Genomic DNA, 13,403 nt, shown 5'->3' with positions numbered 1-13,403 from the left:
GGCTATTTCAAACACATGGAAAGCACATGGCCAAACCAAGCATGAGTTACTAGCAAACTTGTAACTCCAGTTCAGCTTATACTTACATCCTCAAAATAACTAGTTCCCCTTCCAACAACAATGACAAACCAGCAGACACAGGGTTAATCAGGTATGAGGCAAGGAGGAAGAACCACAAAGCCGGCAGATAGATGTCGAATTCATTCTTTGGCTCCTTAACAAAGCCCTAACTGATGGGAGGATGAGGAAGAGGAAGGGAGGTTGTCAGATATAGGCAAATAGGTGTCCATATTCAGGACTGTAAAATGGGAAAGAAAAATAATAACGTTTGCTCAACAACAGAGCCCTAGAATTGTTGAGTATTGACTTTAGTTTGGTTCCTGTTAGGAAACAGGTGTGGAAGCCCACATACATTCTCCATGTCGATGAAAGATTTCATTAATGGCCTTAACAATGGGTGCCTACATAAATAACCTATATCAGATTGCTTACCATTTCAGGGAGGGGGAAGGGAAAAGATAGAATTAGAACTCAAAACCTGAAAAAAAAAAGGCAAAAATTGTTTTTACATGTAATTGGAGAGAAAATAAATTAAAAAAAAATGTAATGTTGTCCAAAATCCAAAACAAAACAATGTGTACCTAACTGGTAAAATTGCTTATTCTTCCCTGTTCAAATATTATTGGATTTTACTTATACAATTCTCTTTCACATTGTGGGGGTTAAGGGCACACCACCCCCACAATCTGGAAAATCTGCTTAAGATTTTTTGGCCTTCCCCTCATACAGAAGTCTGAAAAAAGATATAGTATGTTGATGTTATACAATAGTATACATATATTTTATGCATATGAGTCTCTAAATGTTTTCTGTGTTGTCTGCTGGCCTTTGTGTATCATATACTGCTTCTTTGAAACTCATTTAATTTCTTATGCCAACCTATGATATATCAAAACCATAAGGGGAAAGTTGCGATGAGAAAGGGATAACTGTAACTACAAGGTATGACACCTCTAAAGAAAAATCTCTTCTTTATAAACACCGATCGTTACTTTGAGAAATCATTCTCGTTATTTGGCCAAATAACGAGAATGATTTCTCAAAGACAATCCTTGGGGACTCTCCTGACCTACCTTCCTTTGCACCTCCTTTCACCATTCCCCCTCCCCCATTTTCTATCTCCCAGAGCACAGGCCAAATTATGAAGTAGATGAGATTTGTCTTTTATGCCGCCAATCTCCCACTTCTATTATTTCCCCTCTGCCCTCACTGCAGTTACTAATCTCAGAAACTAATTTACACTAGAGTATCAGGGGTTAAGAAACAACTAATACAGGGGCAGCTAGGTGGCACAGTGGATGGAGCACCGGCCCTGGAGTCAGGAGTACCTAAGTTCAAATCTGGCCTCAGACACTTAACACACACTTACTAGCTGTGTGACCCTGGGCAAGTCACTTAACCCCAATTGCCTCACTAAAAAAAAAACAACCAACTAACACAGTCCTCATTTTATAGAGGTTGGGACATGCTCGTGGTCACACAGCTAGTGACAGAGCAAAGACAAGCCAGGTCTTCTTCCTACACCAATTCCTAGACAATGGGCAGGTGCTTCTAAATGGCTCACCCAGACCTTGTATTTGGTTACCTTTGACTATTTTAAAGAAAGAATAAAGTCAAGAGGCCAGTTGTTGCTTGGGGACAACTTTAGTTCCATGCCAATAGAAATGGAAGGCCCATTCTAGCCTAGTTTTCCAAACTAGTCCATCATATTGTGATATCCCGGATTTTCTCCCTCCTTTTGTCCTTTTGCGGGGTGTTACACTGAAGGGAAGAGTGGATTGCTAATGTTCATACATATGTTATATGGAGGTTGTAGGACCAAAGGCTAAAAATGTTCTTTTTGATTGTAGGGGTGGGGATAAGAGGCAACAGACATACCTCTGTCTCTAGAAAATTCACCAGGTATATAACTGGCTGGGAAAAGTTGAGCAATAGCATTCTATCATCAATATCCATTTTTATCTTCCTGTTGCTACTACGGCAACTAAGCCTTCTTTGTGTACCCTGAGGAAAAGGGAGGGACAGACCATGAATTGGAGAAGAATGCAAGGCATTCAGAATCAGGGGCTGAGGGCTTTCCCCAGACTACCCAGGGTGGCTGCTGGGAAATGAAGTAAGTAAATAGGACAAAGGGGTGTGTGTATGTGCATGGTTAAAGGGAAACCCTTCTACCTTGAAAAATCAAGACCAGGAATAGAATGAGGGGGAATAAGCTCTTAAAACCTTTCACTTCAGAGCTGTCCTTTTTTAGCATCACACATGATTATCAGGGTTAGATAATGCTCTGTGACTGGTCCAACCTTTGCTGCTTGTGGAAAGATGACAAAGATACAGAGGTGTAGAACAAATGCATCCTATGCTATCAGTGCCAATGATTATTTCTTTTGCTTAACCGTTTCTTTGTTCCAAGGGAGAGTTTTGTGGAAAAGGGGATAGTAGTGACAGGTGACAATGGTATTATTAAAAACAGAAAGCATGAATGAAACATTTTTAAAAAGGAGATCATGACCTGTACAGTCTCTCCCACAGCCAGATAAGGTCCTTGTCAGGCCTGTTTCAGGCCAACGAATAGAAACAGTACCCTTGAGTGGTCCCTGTGACTCTGAATACAGAGATGATAATGGATACCTTAGGGAAAGGGGTTTCTAAACTCTTTTAGTTCTGCCTAGCAGAAAAAACAAGCTCTTGGTTGAAAGAACTTTAAATCTAAGCCCTGAGGAATGTAAGGAAGCTCAAGGCATTGTCATTTATGTGCTTGTGGTGGCCCCAAGATGAGATCTGGGCCTTCACAGCTGTCCTCAACCAATGTAGAGAAGTTGGCTCACAACAGATACAGAATATCAGTGTAAGAAGGGACCTCAGAGGTCAGATGATCATAGTTTGAAAAGCGGACCCCCATCCCCATCTAGTCAACCTCCCTTATTTTAATGATGAAACTAAGGCTCAAGTCAGTTAAATCACTTGTCCAGGGTCATATAGAAGAGTATCAGTGGTGGGATCTGAATGCAGGTCCTGACTCCAAAACACTTAATGCTCCAATCCAAACCAAATCTAAGCAGCAAATTCCTCTAGAACATCCCCAATCTCCTGGAAACTTTCTGAACTCTAAATATGGAACAGGCTGCCCTGGGAAAGCGGGGAGTCTTCCCTCATTGTTGGTCCTGACACAGAGGCTAATGTCTTCTTGTTGAGTAGGTTGGTAGAAGGGATTCTCATTCAGCTATGTATGGGTTGGACTAGATAGATGGCTAGGTTCCCTTCAACTGCGGGACTCTGTGAAGCGAAGGCCATCCTTTGCTCTGCCTCAAGATCCCCTGGGCAGGACAAGATGGAGTGCAGAGAGCTGGGACCAAGATCGTGGCCCATGCTTAGGGTTCCAAGAGGGTGATGCAGAAAGAGATACTTATTGACCACCTTAGCCCCAAATAGCGCCAAGGACAACAGCTAGAAGGCCCCAGGCTGAGGCACCCACGGTGAAATGCAGCCAGGACAGGATAGCCTCCCAACACACTTGGCTTCACAAACTCTCCTCAGGTTTCTGAGGGAATCTCTTATGTTGAACAAATCTGGATACAGTACTTACACCCGGGAGGGGGAAATGGGTGGGTAACTACATTATTTAAATGTCTTTTATTTTTAATGTCCTATAAAAAAGAAAAAAAAAAAAAGGGGGGGGGGGAGTCCTTAATGGATGTGGCTTTCCTGTCCTAAATGGATGCACGGCAGTCTTCAGGTATCTTCACTTTTCAGTCTGTTCTGGTCTGACTTGAAGGTGGAAGTGATGCTACTTGATGGTCTTGCTGAGGTTTGAGAAGCCAACTCCCACACATGTCATCAGTACCTTTTCCCCTCCCTTGAGCTCTTCACCACATGGCTTAGATTCAATTTTGAACATGATTTGGAAGAAACTCTTTAAATGTCGCAAAAATTCAATTCTAAAAAAGGAAAGAAAAGGGAGCAAAATTAATTTTTAAAGGGTTGTCTCTCAACCCCACCCCCCCCAAAGCACTGTTCTTTTCTGAATCTTTTTTTTTGTGGTTAAAAGTTTCAATTCCATTCCCTGGTGGCAAAAATATAGCCAAAAGAAAGTTAACAGCAAAAAGGGAGAAAAAAATGGGGCTGGTTACGTTGTCACCCCTGAAAAACTGGCTCTATTAGAATATCAAGGGGCAGCTAGGTGGCACAGTGGATAAAGTACTGGCCCTGGATTTAGGAGGACCTGAGTTCAAATTTGACCTCAGGCACTTGAAACTTACTAGTTGTGGTGACCCTGGGCAAGTCATTTAACCCACATTGCCCCACAAAAAACCAAAACCAAAACCAAAACCAGAACCAAACCAAAACATCAAGGGCTGACAGGTAAAATCTTGGCAGGTGAACCAAAAGGAAGGAGAGCAGGCATAAGTAGGCACCACTGAGCATCATTTAGGATCAGAAAAGGTGATGGAACAGTCACACAGTGAGACTGGAGAACACAAAGATATCCCAGGTGCCACATCAGTATCCACAAAACATTACAAGAAACAGAGAAAAGCATCCAGGGCACTGAGTAGATCTGGGGGGAAGGAGTGAACAGTATGCTCTTAATCAATCAACATTCATTTACTAAGTGCTTACTCTATGCCAGGCTTTGTGCTAAGCACTAAGGATATAAAGAGAGGACAAAACAATTCCTGCCCTTGGGGACTTCACATTCTAAAGGGGGAGACAAGACGTTGGCAACAATTTACAAACAAAACAGAGACAGGATAAATTGGAGGTAATTTCAGACTGAAGGTACTAAAGTAAGAGGGAACTAGGAAAAGCTTCTTGCAGAAGGCGGGGTTTTGCTAGGACCTGAAGGAAGTCAAGAAAAACTAGGAGGTGGGGACAAGGAGGGAGAGTGCACCAGGCATAGGAAGGCTGCCAATGACAAAGTCAGGAATTGGGAGATGGAGTATCTTGAGTGAGCAATGGCAAGGAGGCCAGTGTTGCTGGATCAAAGAACATGTGGAACTGTAAGAACTCTGGAAAAGTGGGAAGGGGCCAAGTTATGAAGGGCTCTGAAAGCCAGACTGAGGATTTTATATTTGATCTTAGAGGTAATAATAGGGAGTTTACTGAACAGGAGAGGGAAAGAGGCTCCATGGTCAGCCCTGTGCTTTAGAAAAGATCACTTTGGTGGAGGAAGGAGAGACCTGAAGAGGGGAGACTCGCCCACAGGCTATGTGCAATAGTCCAGGCAATGAGAGTACCAAGCTAGTGGTAATGTCAGAGGAGAGAAAGGAGCTTGTCTGAGGGGTGTTAATGATTGTGGACTGACCAATGAGGGCATGGACATGTTGAAACCCTGTTATCCCATGCCATTCCAATGTCTCACCCTTCTGGGTCCTTCTCACCATTATCCTAGCTCATGGCCTTTTAACTCAGCCATTAGTCTGTTCCACGGCTATCTCCACCCCCACCGCCTAACCCCAAAACATATTTGTGGGCAAAACCTCGAGCCGATAGGCTAGCTCTGTAGAAGGAGATAAACTCATCTCACCCACTCATCTGCATTCTTAGGAGAAAACAACTTGTTCTCTCTCTCTCCTCTTCCCCTACTGCTAAAGAAGCGATTTCCAAGGGTACGGCAGGAGTACAAACAGCTCGCTGCCTGTGCTCTCTGCCTCTCAGATCCTCGCTCAACCAACCTATTTAAATCTGATTATGTGTGTGCTCTGCTCAGAATTTTCAAACGGCCTTGAAAAAACACACTCCCTCACTCCTTTAAAAGAGAGAGAGAGAGAGAGAGAGAGAGTGTGTGTGTGTGTGTGTGTGTGTGTTTGGGGTGTGGAGGGAGGCACCAACAATCTGCAGCCACCTTCTTTGACTCCTGGAGAGGGACAGGAGAAACACATGCCCCAGTGTCTATGCCTGAGTAGTTGTCACTTTTGAAAAAGCGATGAAACCTTCACCAACAAGATGCGAGTTGAAAGAGAGCCTGTCCCACTTGGACAGGATGTTCTGCCAAACCCCTGGGCTAGCCTGAGGTAGGACTGTACTGAAAGCTTAACTAAGGCACGTTTCACAGAACGCCTTTCATTGCTCCTGGAAGCTTGGAGTCTGCCTGGATATGAAAGGGTTAAAAGACTGTTCATTTTAAATGAAAGGAGAGAAAACACATACACATGGCCAACCCTATCCTCTCTGCCTCCTGGAGGAAAAGGAAACCACAAGGTGAATATAACTCACTCTGCTCACATATTAAAATGGGGGTGGGGGAAAGAGAAGCATAAAATTAAAGCATTATTTGTTGGGGTTTCAATATCTACTCACCAGAGACATACCCACAGTGGGGCTGAGCCTGGGGAAGATAGGGCCCCAGAGCAGATCTACAACTGAAACCAAGTTCCAAGAACTTCCCCCCTTTCCCTCCGTGCCCCTAGACACAGACACATGCAAGAGATTAGCACGGAAGTAAAGGAATCATAGAGACCCTCATTTCTCCCCTGCCCTCCCTACATACACATTTCACTTTTCAATGAGCTGGGCTGAGTCGACTGTTTCTTTTTTCTTTTCTTTCTTTCTTTCTTTTTTTTTTTGCTGTGGCAATGAGAGTTAAGTGACTTGCCCAGGGTCACACAGCTGAGACCGGATTTGAACTCAGGTCCTTCTGACTCCAGGGCCAGTGCTTTATCCACTGCACCACCTAGCTGCCCCAGTCGACTATTTCTGATGTTAACCCACTAATTGTTTTAATAACAACAATAATCATAAGTTACTATTGCTATTATTATTCTTACAGCAGCAGCTAGCATTTATATAGCGCTTGAAAAGGTTTGTAACACACTTCACATTTTGTTCTCATAACAACACTGTGAGGTAGGTGTTCCATTTCAGAGATGAGGAAACTTGAGGCAGACAAGGTTAAGTGATCTGCCCAGGGTCACAAAGTGTCTAGAGCATCAACTCAGGACTCTTCTCACTTTAAGTCCAGTGATCTAGCCAATGTGCCACCTAGCTGCTTCTCAATGTAATAGAGCCATTGTCCTTAGCAAAAGGCAAATTCTGAGGATAGAGACTGGAGCTGTGATTTCATGGGTCTAGAGAACTACCAGATGATGAAAATCCCTTTATCAATGCAGGTTACCACTTTTTTTCTGCAATTGACACTCACAAGACTAGGACCAGAGCATTTAGAGGTTAAGTAACCTATCCAGGGCCACACAGCCAGTGTGTCACTGACTCCCAGGGGGGAAAAAAAAACATCTCAGGAAAATAGAGTAAATGCCTCATTTAGGGGAAGAACTGGTCAGCTTGACAAAACGAGCCACAGACAACACTGGGGCAGTGAGGTACTTCTTTGCTGCATATCTGGAAGTCAAAGATTATGGGATGCTTCCAGGCTGCGCTATTGGTCAACAGGCACAATGAACTTGGCTCTCTCCATCTCTCTGACCTCTCCCTTGAGATTATGAGGCACCATTTAAAACGGAAAACTTTGCAACCGATGCTGGAGGAGGGAGGGGTGGGCCAGGGGAGGAGGGAGGAGAAAGGCACATGCTTATACGTGGCCACAGGAGTTTCCAAAGGACAGATAGCTACTTTCACAGGAATGTCAGCCTCAGGGGAGAAAAAAAATGTTCTGTCTGTACTCAAAGGGTTTGTTGACTTGTTGAATATAGATGGGCAAACCCTGGGGGCCAAAGCAATGAAATCTTCCAGAAAACAAGAGTTGAATGTGTAAAACTATTCATTCCATTTCTCACTCAAACCAAAACTCAGTGTTGTATGTATGTGGCCCATCACCACTGCCCATACAGTATCTTGACCTGCCTTGCTTGTTGTATGTAGCCTTAAATCAGCTGCAGGGTGGTAAAAAGTGCACTGTATTTGGAGCAAAGAAATTGGAGTTTGAATCTTGGCTCTGCCACTTGCTGTGCAACCTTAGAAAATTCACTTTTAACCACTCTGTGCCTCAGTTTCCTCATCTGTAAAATGGGGAATAATACCACAGGCTCAGATTATTAATGTCAGTTCAGAGGTTACATAGGATTTCTATGCTATTACATATACATTTTGAAATTAATGGTATGGGTTTATTTTCATAGAGATTTTCATGCTTTTGAGATTGTGTCTTATACTTAGTTTCTAAAACAAGGAGAATATTTGTAAAAGCTTTTTATAGTCATGTGATCAAGTTTATATTTTATAATACTCTTATTGATATTAAGTTCATATTCATTTAGATTTCCCTAGTTTGAATTTCATTGTCTTTTATTATTCCATGTGTATTTTCTTCTATTCATTCATCTATCTAATTTTGAAACATGGTTTTGATTTCATAATACAATGTTAATTCTAGGAGTATTGTGCTCCCATATTCTGAGTTGTTTGTTTTTGTTATTTTTTTTTTTCCTCAACTGATTATTTGATCAAACTCTTTAAAGCATTTCCCTGGCAAATTGGTTGCCATGGCAAGTGTAAATTGATTCTAGAAGTATTATTTTTGATAAGCATATTCCCAAAAAAAAAAAAAGAGGGGAACATTTGTAAAAGTTTTCTTTTTTCAAAAAAAAAAAAGTTCTTTGAGATTCTGTTGTGCTTTAACTTGTATTTAAGTATGTTCTGATTTTTCACAAAAGTAATTGTATACTAAGTAAAAAAAAAGGGGTATTATTTGAAATTGTTGCATAATTATATATTGTGTTCTGAGTCAAGATGTATTCACATTTTTTGCAATCATTTATTATCCTCAATTTTTAAATCCATATGAGACTTGGATTATGGGAACTTATCATTTAAGACATTAATTGCCTTTATTCTGAGTTATCAGATGCCAGTTGGCCAAGATGCCATCCAATCACAAGAGGAATACATGCAAGAGCAGACACTGAACTGTCACATGAGGGGAGACATGCATGAAGTCAAGGTATGGCCGAGGGAACGGCTTTTGACAAATGTTGAGGTTGGATTCTCTTGGTTTAATATTTTATTTTATTTTTCCCCACAATATTGTACAGATGGCTGGAAGTATTCATCCCACCCATCTCACTTCTACACCTGGCTTCCATGCTCCCTCCTATATGCCTGATGCCATGGACATCTCAGTCCCATGCATCTGATTAAGTCTGACTCAGTTTCTTCCAATATGTTCGGTGGCATGGACATATATTCCATCCACCTATTTTAAGCCTGGCATACTGCATGGACAGTACATATTGCTCAAGTGTGGGAATGCTCATATCCCATCATTTCTCTGTTCTTTTATGGTAACCCCCATAATTATCTCAGGTGTCATGATAAATACAGTGTTGAATTTGGCCTTGACACCTGTTACCAATTATATTAGATTTTTTAATTTCTCATAATGGCATGAGGATAATTAGGCAGATGATGCAAAAAGTGATAAAACAAAGATAAAAATTATTTTTATTAATTAATATTGCAGCAATTGTCTTCTTAATTACCCTCCATAAGGGGGGACTATAATAATAATATAATTTTAAAGAATGGTTCAATTTTTGTTTTATTATATGTTTCATGTGTAACAACTAAGATTCTGAATTCCCTTAGACATGTTTTTGAGAACTTTCATTGTTTGATTTTGATTACTGACAAAGCTATTTTAAAGTTGTGTTAAGCTCAATTTTGTAGGAAATTTTCCTGGCTGATTACCAGCATCTACACATCAACCCCTGAAAAGACTTCCATTCCACGACTACACCTAGAGGACATCTGAGAAAAGACTTTCAGAGACTTTAAATGAACAGTTTTGATTTGTTGTTTTTGTTGTTTTTTTTTCTCTTTCTGTTATAATATACACCATCTGTAATATGTATTCTCTGCAGAGGCCCTCCCTTTGCAAGACTAATGTCAAAGCGTCAGTTCATGAGGACAAAAAAAAATTGCCCCTCTGGACAAAACTTTCCTCTCTTCCTTTTCTATATTGTTGTTCACATATTATTAGTTATCAATAGTTATTATATTCTTTTTACTGTTCCGTCAAGGAAACATTTTGTTTCTTGAGGAACAACAGGGGGGACTGTAACGATTGGAATAACGCCACCTGCTGGATACTAACTGTAGAAGAGTTCTGCCCATGAAGCGAAGGTCTTTGAGGGCAAGACCAGGAGTCTTGTCTTTGGTATCAGGAAGTGACGCGGACTAGTGGGAGGAGGAAGGAAGAGACTGGCGCGGAGTCTCGGGGCTCTTTCCTCTGGACTCTGGCGGAGAAGGGAGCTAGAAATGTGCTCTCCCTTTAATAGATAGGAATCTAGGCCTTTTTCTCTCTCTTTACCAAATTCTTATTCTCCTTAATAAATGCTTAAAAGTCTAACTCTTGCTAAAGCTTATAATTTATTGGCGACCACTCATTAGATATTTTAGACAGTTTAGCTAGAATTTTAGCCCTTAACATAGTGTACATGTTTGACATGGTGCCTGGCTACCCCACAAAATGTGTGTTCAGTAAGTTTTCTCTTCTGAAAGCAGAAGCTACTAGTTCTTCCCACCGGGGCCAAGCAGAATGAAATCAATCAAATCCCCCCCCCCTTTTTTTAGTGAGGCAATTGGAGTTAAGTGACTTGCCCAGGGTCACACAGCTAGTAAGTGTTAAGTGTCTGAGGCTGGATTTGAACTCAGGTACTCCTGACTCCAGGGCCAGTGCTCTATCCACTGTACCACCTAGCTGCCCCTTCAAATCCCCCTTTAAACATAACTGCCCATCTGAGTGCCCATTCAAGGCCCGATTTCTTTCTCTCCAGGCTAAATATCCCTAATTCCTTCCACTGGAGGCCCTTGACCATTCTAGTTCATTCCATCATTCATCTGACAAGCATTTATTAAGTGTTTATTATGTGTCAGGCACTTTGTTAAGCACTGGGGATAAAAAAAAAAAAAGAGGCAAGAGATAGTTCCTGCCCTCAAGAAATCTAATAGGGAAGGGGGGGGGTATAATTATGCACAAACAAGAAACATACAGGATTAATTGAAGATAATCTCAGAGGGAAGGCATTGATCTTACAGGGGATGGAGAAAGGTTGTTTTTTTTTTTTTTTCAGAAGATGAGATTTTAGCCAAGACATGTAAAGTGAAAATGCAGAGTCAGTTGGAGTTGGGGGGAAAGGGAGATAAGGATTTTTGTTAATTGGAAAAAATAAGTATTTAATTAAAAAATAACAAAACTGTATGCCTGGGGCAACTAGGTGGCACAGTGGATAGAGCACCGGCCCTGGAGTCAGGAGGACCTGAGTTCAAATCCAGCCTCAGACACTTAACACTTACTAGCTGTGTGACCCTGGGCAAGTCACTTAACCCCAATTGCCTCACTAAAAAAAAATTTAAAAATTAAAAAAACAAACTGTATGCCTTATGTGAATTGTCCAGAAGCTGGAAAACAAACATACTTTGAAAAAGAGGCAGTTTATAGAAAAGTTACAGAGGAAGAGCAAATAGACCAGTGTCACTGTATTGCAGCAGATGTTGCAAAAGAGTAAGGAGGAAAAAGACTGGAAAGGAGGGAGGGAGGCAGGTTATGAAAGCCTCTCAAAGCAGAGAGTTTTATATTTGATCCTGGAGGTAATAACAGGGAGTCAGTGGAGTTTACAGAAGTGTGACATGATCAGACCTGAGCACTCTCTAACATATCAATGTCATTCCTAAAATATAGTGCCTAGAAGTGAACAAGGTTATTTCTATTCCTATTCTCTATGAGGCACTGTGGTACAGTGGAATAAATGTTAGATTTGGGGTGAGAGGGCAGCTAGGTGATAGTGTAGAAAGAGTCCTGGGCCTGGAGTCAGGAACATTCATCTTTCTAAGTTCAAACATGGCCTCTGTGTGACCCTGGGCAAGTCACTTAACCAACTGTTTGTCTCAGTTTCCTCATCTGTAAAATGAACTAGAGGAGGAAATGGCAAACTACTCCAGTATCTTTGCTAAAAACAAACAAACAGGGCAGCTAGGTGGCGCAGTGGATAGAGCAATGGCCCTGGAGTCAGGAGGACCTGAGTTCAAATTCGGCCTCAGACACTTAACACTTACTAGCTGTGTGACCCTGGACAAGTCACTTAACCTCAATTGCCCAGCAAAACAAACAAACAAACCAACCAAAAAATCCCTAACACCCAAATGAGGTCACAGAGTCAGACATGACTGAAACAAATGATTAACAACTACAGTCAGAATGACCTTGGTGAACTCATTTAACCTTGCAGGCCTCAGTTCCCTCACCTATAAATTTATGGAGTTGAAGTAGATGATCTCTTAAGGTCCTCTCCAGGTCTATGAGCCTAAGATTCTGTGACTAATTAGTAAAGCACAGAATAATATTAAAAATTAAACAGGATCTCCTGTGATCATAGAGGTAACTTTTCCTCTTATAAGAGCTTTATCAGAAGTAAATCATAGATTCTTAAGGTTTAGAGATGCCCTCAAACCCTCCATTAATTTAACGGGTGAGAAAATTGAACTCCAGAGAAATGAGAGATTTGTCCAAGGTCATCCAGTAAGGGACTGGTTAGCAAAGCAAAGTCTACCCCTAGGTCCCCTGAGTCCCCCCACCGAGGGCCATCTCCTAAAAACTGGAACAGGTAACCATGTAATTCTTTTTGTTTGTTTGTTTGTTTTTTGGTGAGGCAATTGGGGTTAAGTGACTTGCCCAGAGTCACACAGCTAGTAAGTGTCAAGTGTCTGAGGCTGGATTTGAACTCAGGTCCTCCTGAATCCAGGGCTGGTGCTCTATCCACTGTGCCACCTAGCTGCCCTGTAACCATGTAATTCTGAACCTTCAGTTCTGCCTCTCCACCCAATATGTTTTGTTACTATCTACTGCAATGTATTATAGCCATGTCAATACCAGGACTTTGAGATTAAAATTAAGGTAGCTTTTAGACTCTTAAATCACAGAATATTAGAGTCTGAAAAGACCTTTGAAATGGGAAGCAGCATGCTGAATCTGGAGAAATGGGGCCTAGATTTGACTGATGACTCGGCCACTTGGTACCTGTCTGACCTTGAGCAAATAAATTGCTTTACCAGTAAAATGAGGGGATTGGACAAGGTAACCTCTTGGGGTCTCTTCCAGATGTAATTCTGGGGTCCCATGATTCAACCACTTCTGTTCTGTGAAGAAGCTCATCTCTTCTAACCCTCTCATTTTACTTACCAATTAAATCTAGTAAGAGGCAAAGGCAGAACAGAAAGCTAGAAGTCCTGACTTCCAGAGGCCTTTCCCACTATACCTTCTCACCAGGCTCTACATCTCCAGTCTGGTTAGCTCATGATGAGGGAACTGTTCTGACGTCATTTCCATACCCTCACTTCATTCTTAAAAATAGCTAGGCATTCACAAAGCACTTTAAGGTATACAAAGATCTCAT

General features: G+C 41.6%; 1 protein-coding gene across 5 annotated transcripts in view; it reads right to left on the bottom strand.

The window, feature by feature from the left end:
* Window positions 1–3,675: 3,675 nt before the first annotated feature.
* RCL1 (RNA terminal phosphate cyclase like 1) overlaps window positions 3,676–13,403 on the bottom strand; it is a 70,031-nt gene continuing 60,303 nt past the window's right edge. For all 5 annotated transcript variants that reach the window (XM_043966198.1, XM_043966206.1, XM_043966217.1 and 2 more), the window contains one exon: window positions 3,676–3,995. In XM_043966198.1, coding sequence (XP_043822133.1) covers window positions 3,845–3,995 — 151 coding nt within the window. In that variant the 3' untranslated portion in view covers window positions 3,676–3,844. The remainder of the gene's footprint in view (window positions 3,996–13,403) is intronic.

The sequence above is a fragment of the Dromiciops gliroides genome, chromosome 1 (genome assembly GCF_019393635.1).
Source record: "Dromiciops gliroides isolate mDroGli1 chromosome 1, mDroGli1.pri, whole genome shotgun sequence".
Classification (NCBI taxonomy): domain Eukaryota; kingdom Metazoa; phylum Chordata; class Mammalia; order Microbiotheria; family Microbiotheriidae; genus Dromiciops; species Dromiciops gliroides.
This window is presented reverse-complemented; position numbering and strand designations above follow the sequence as displayed.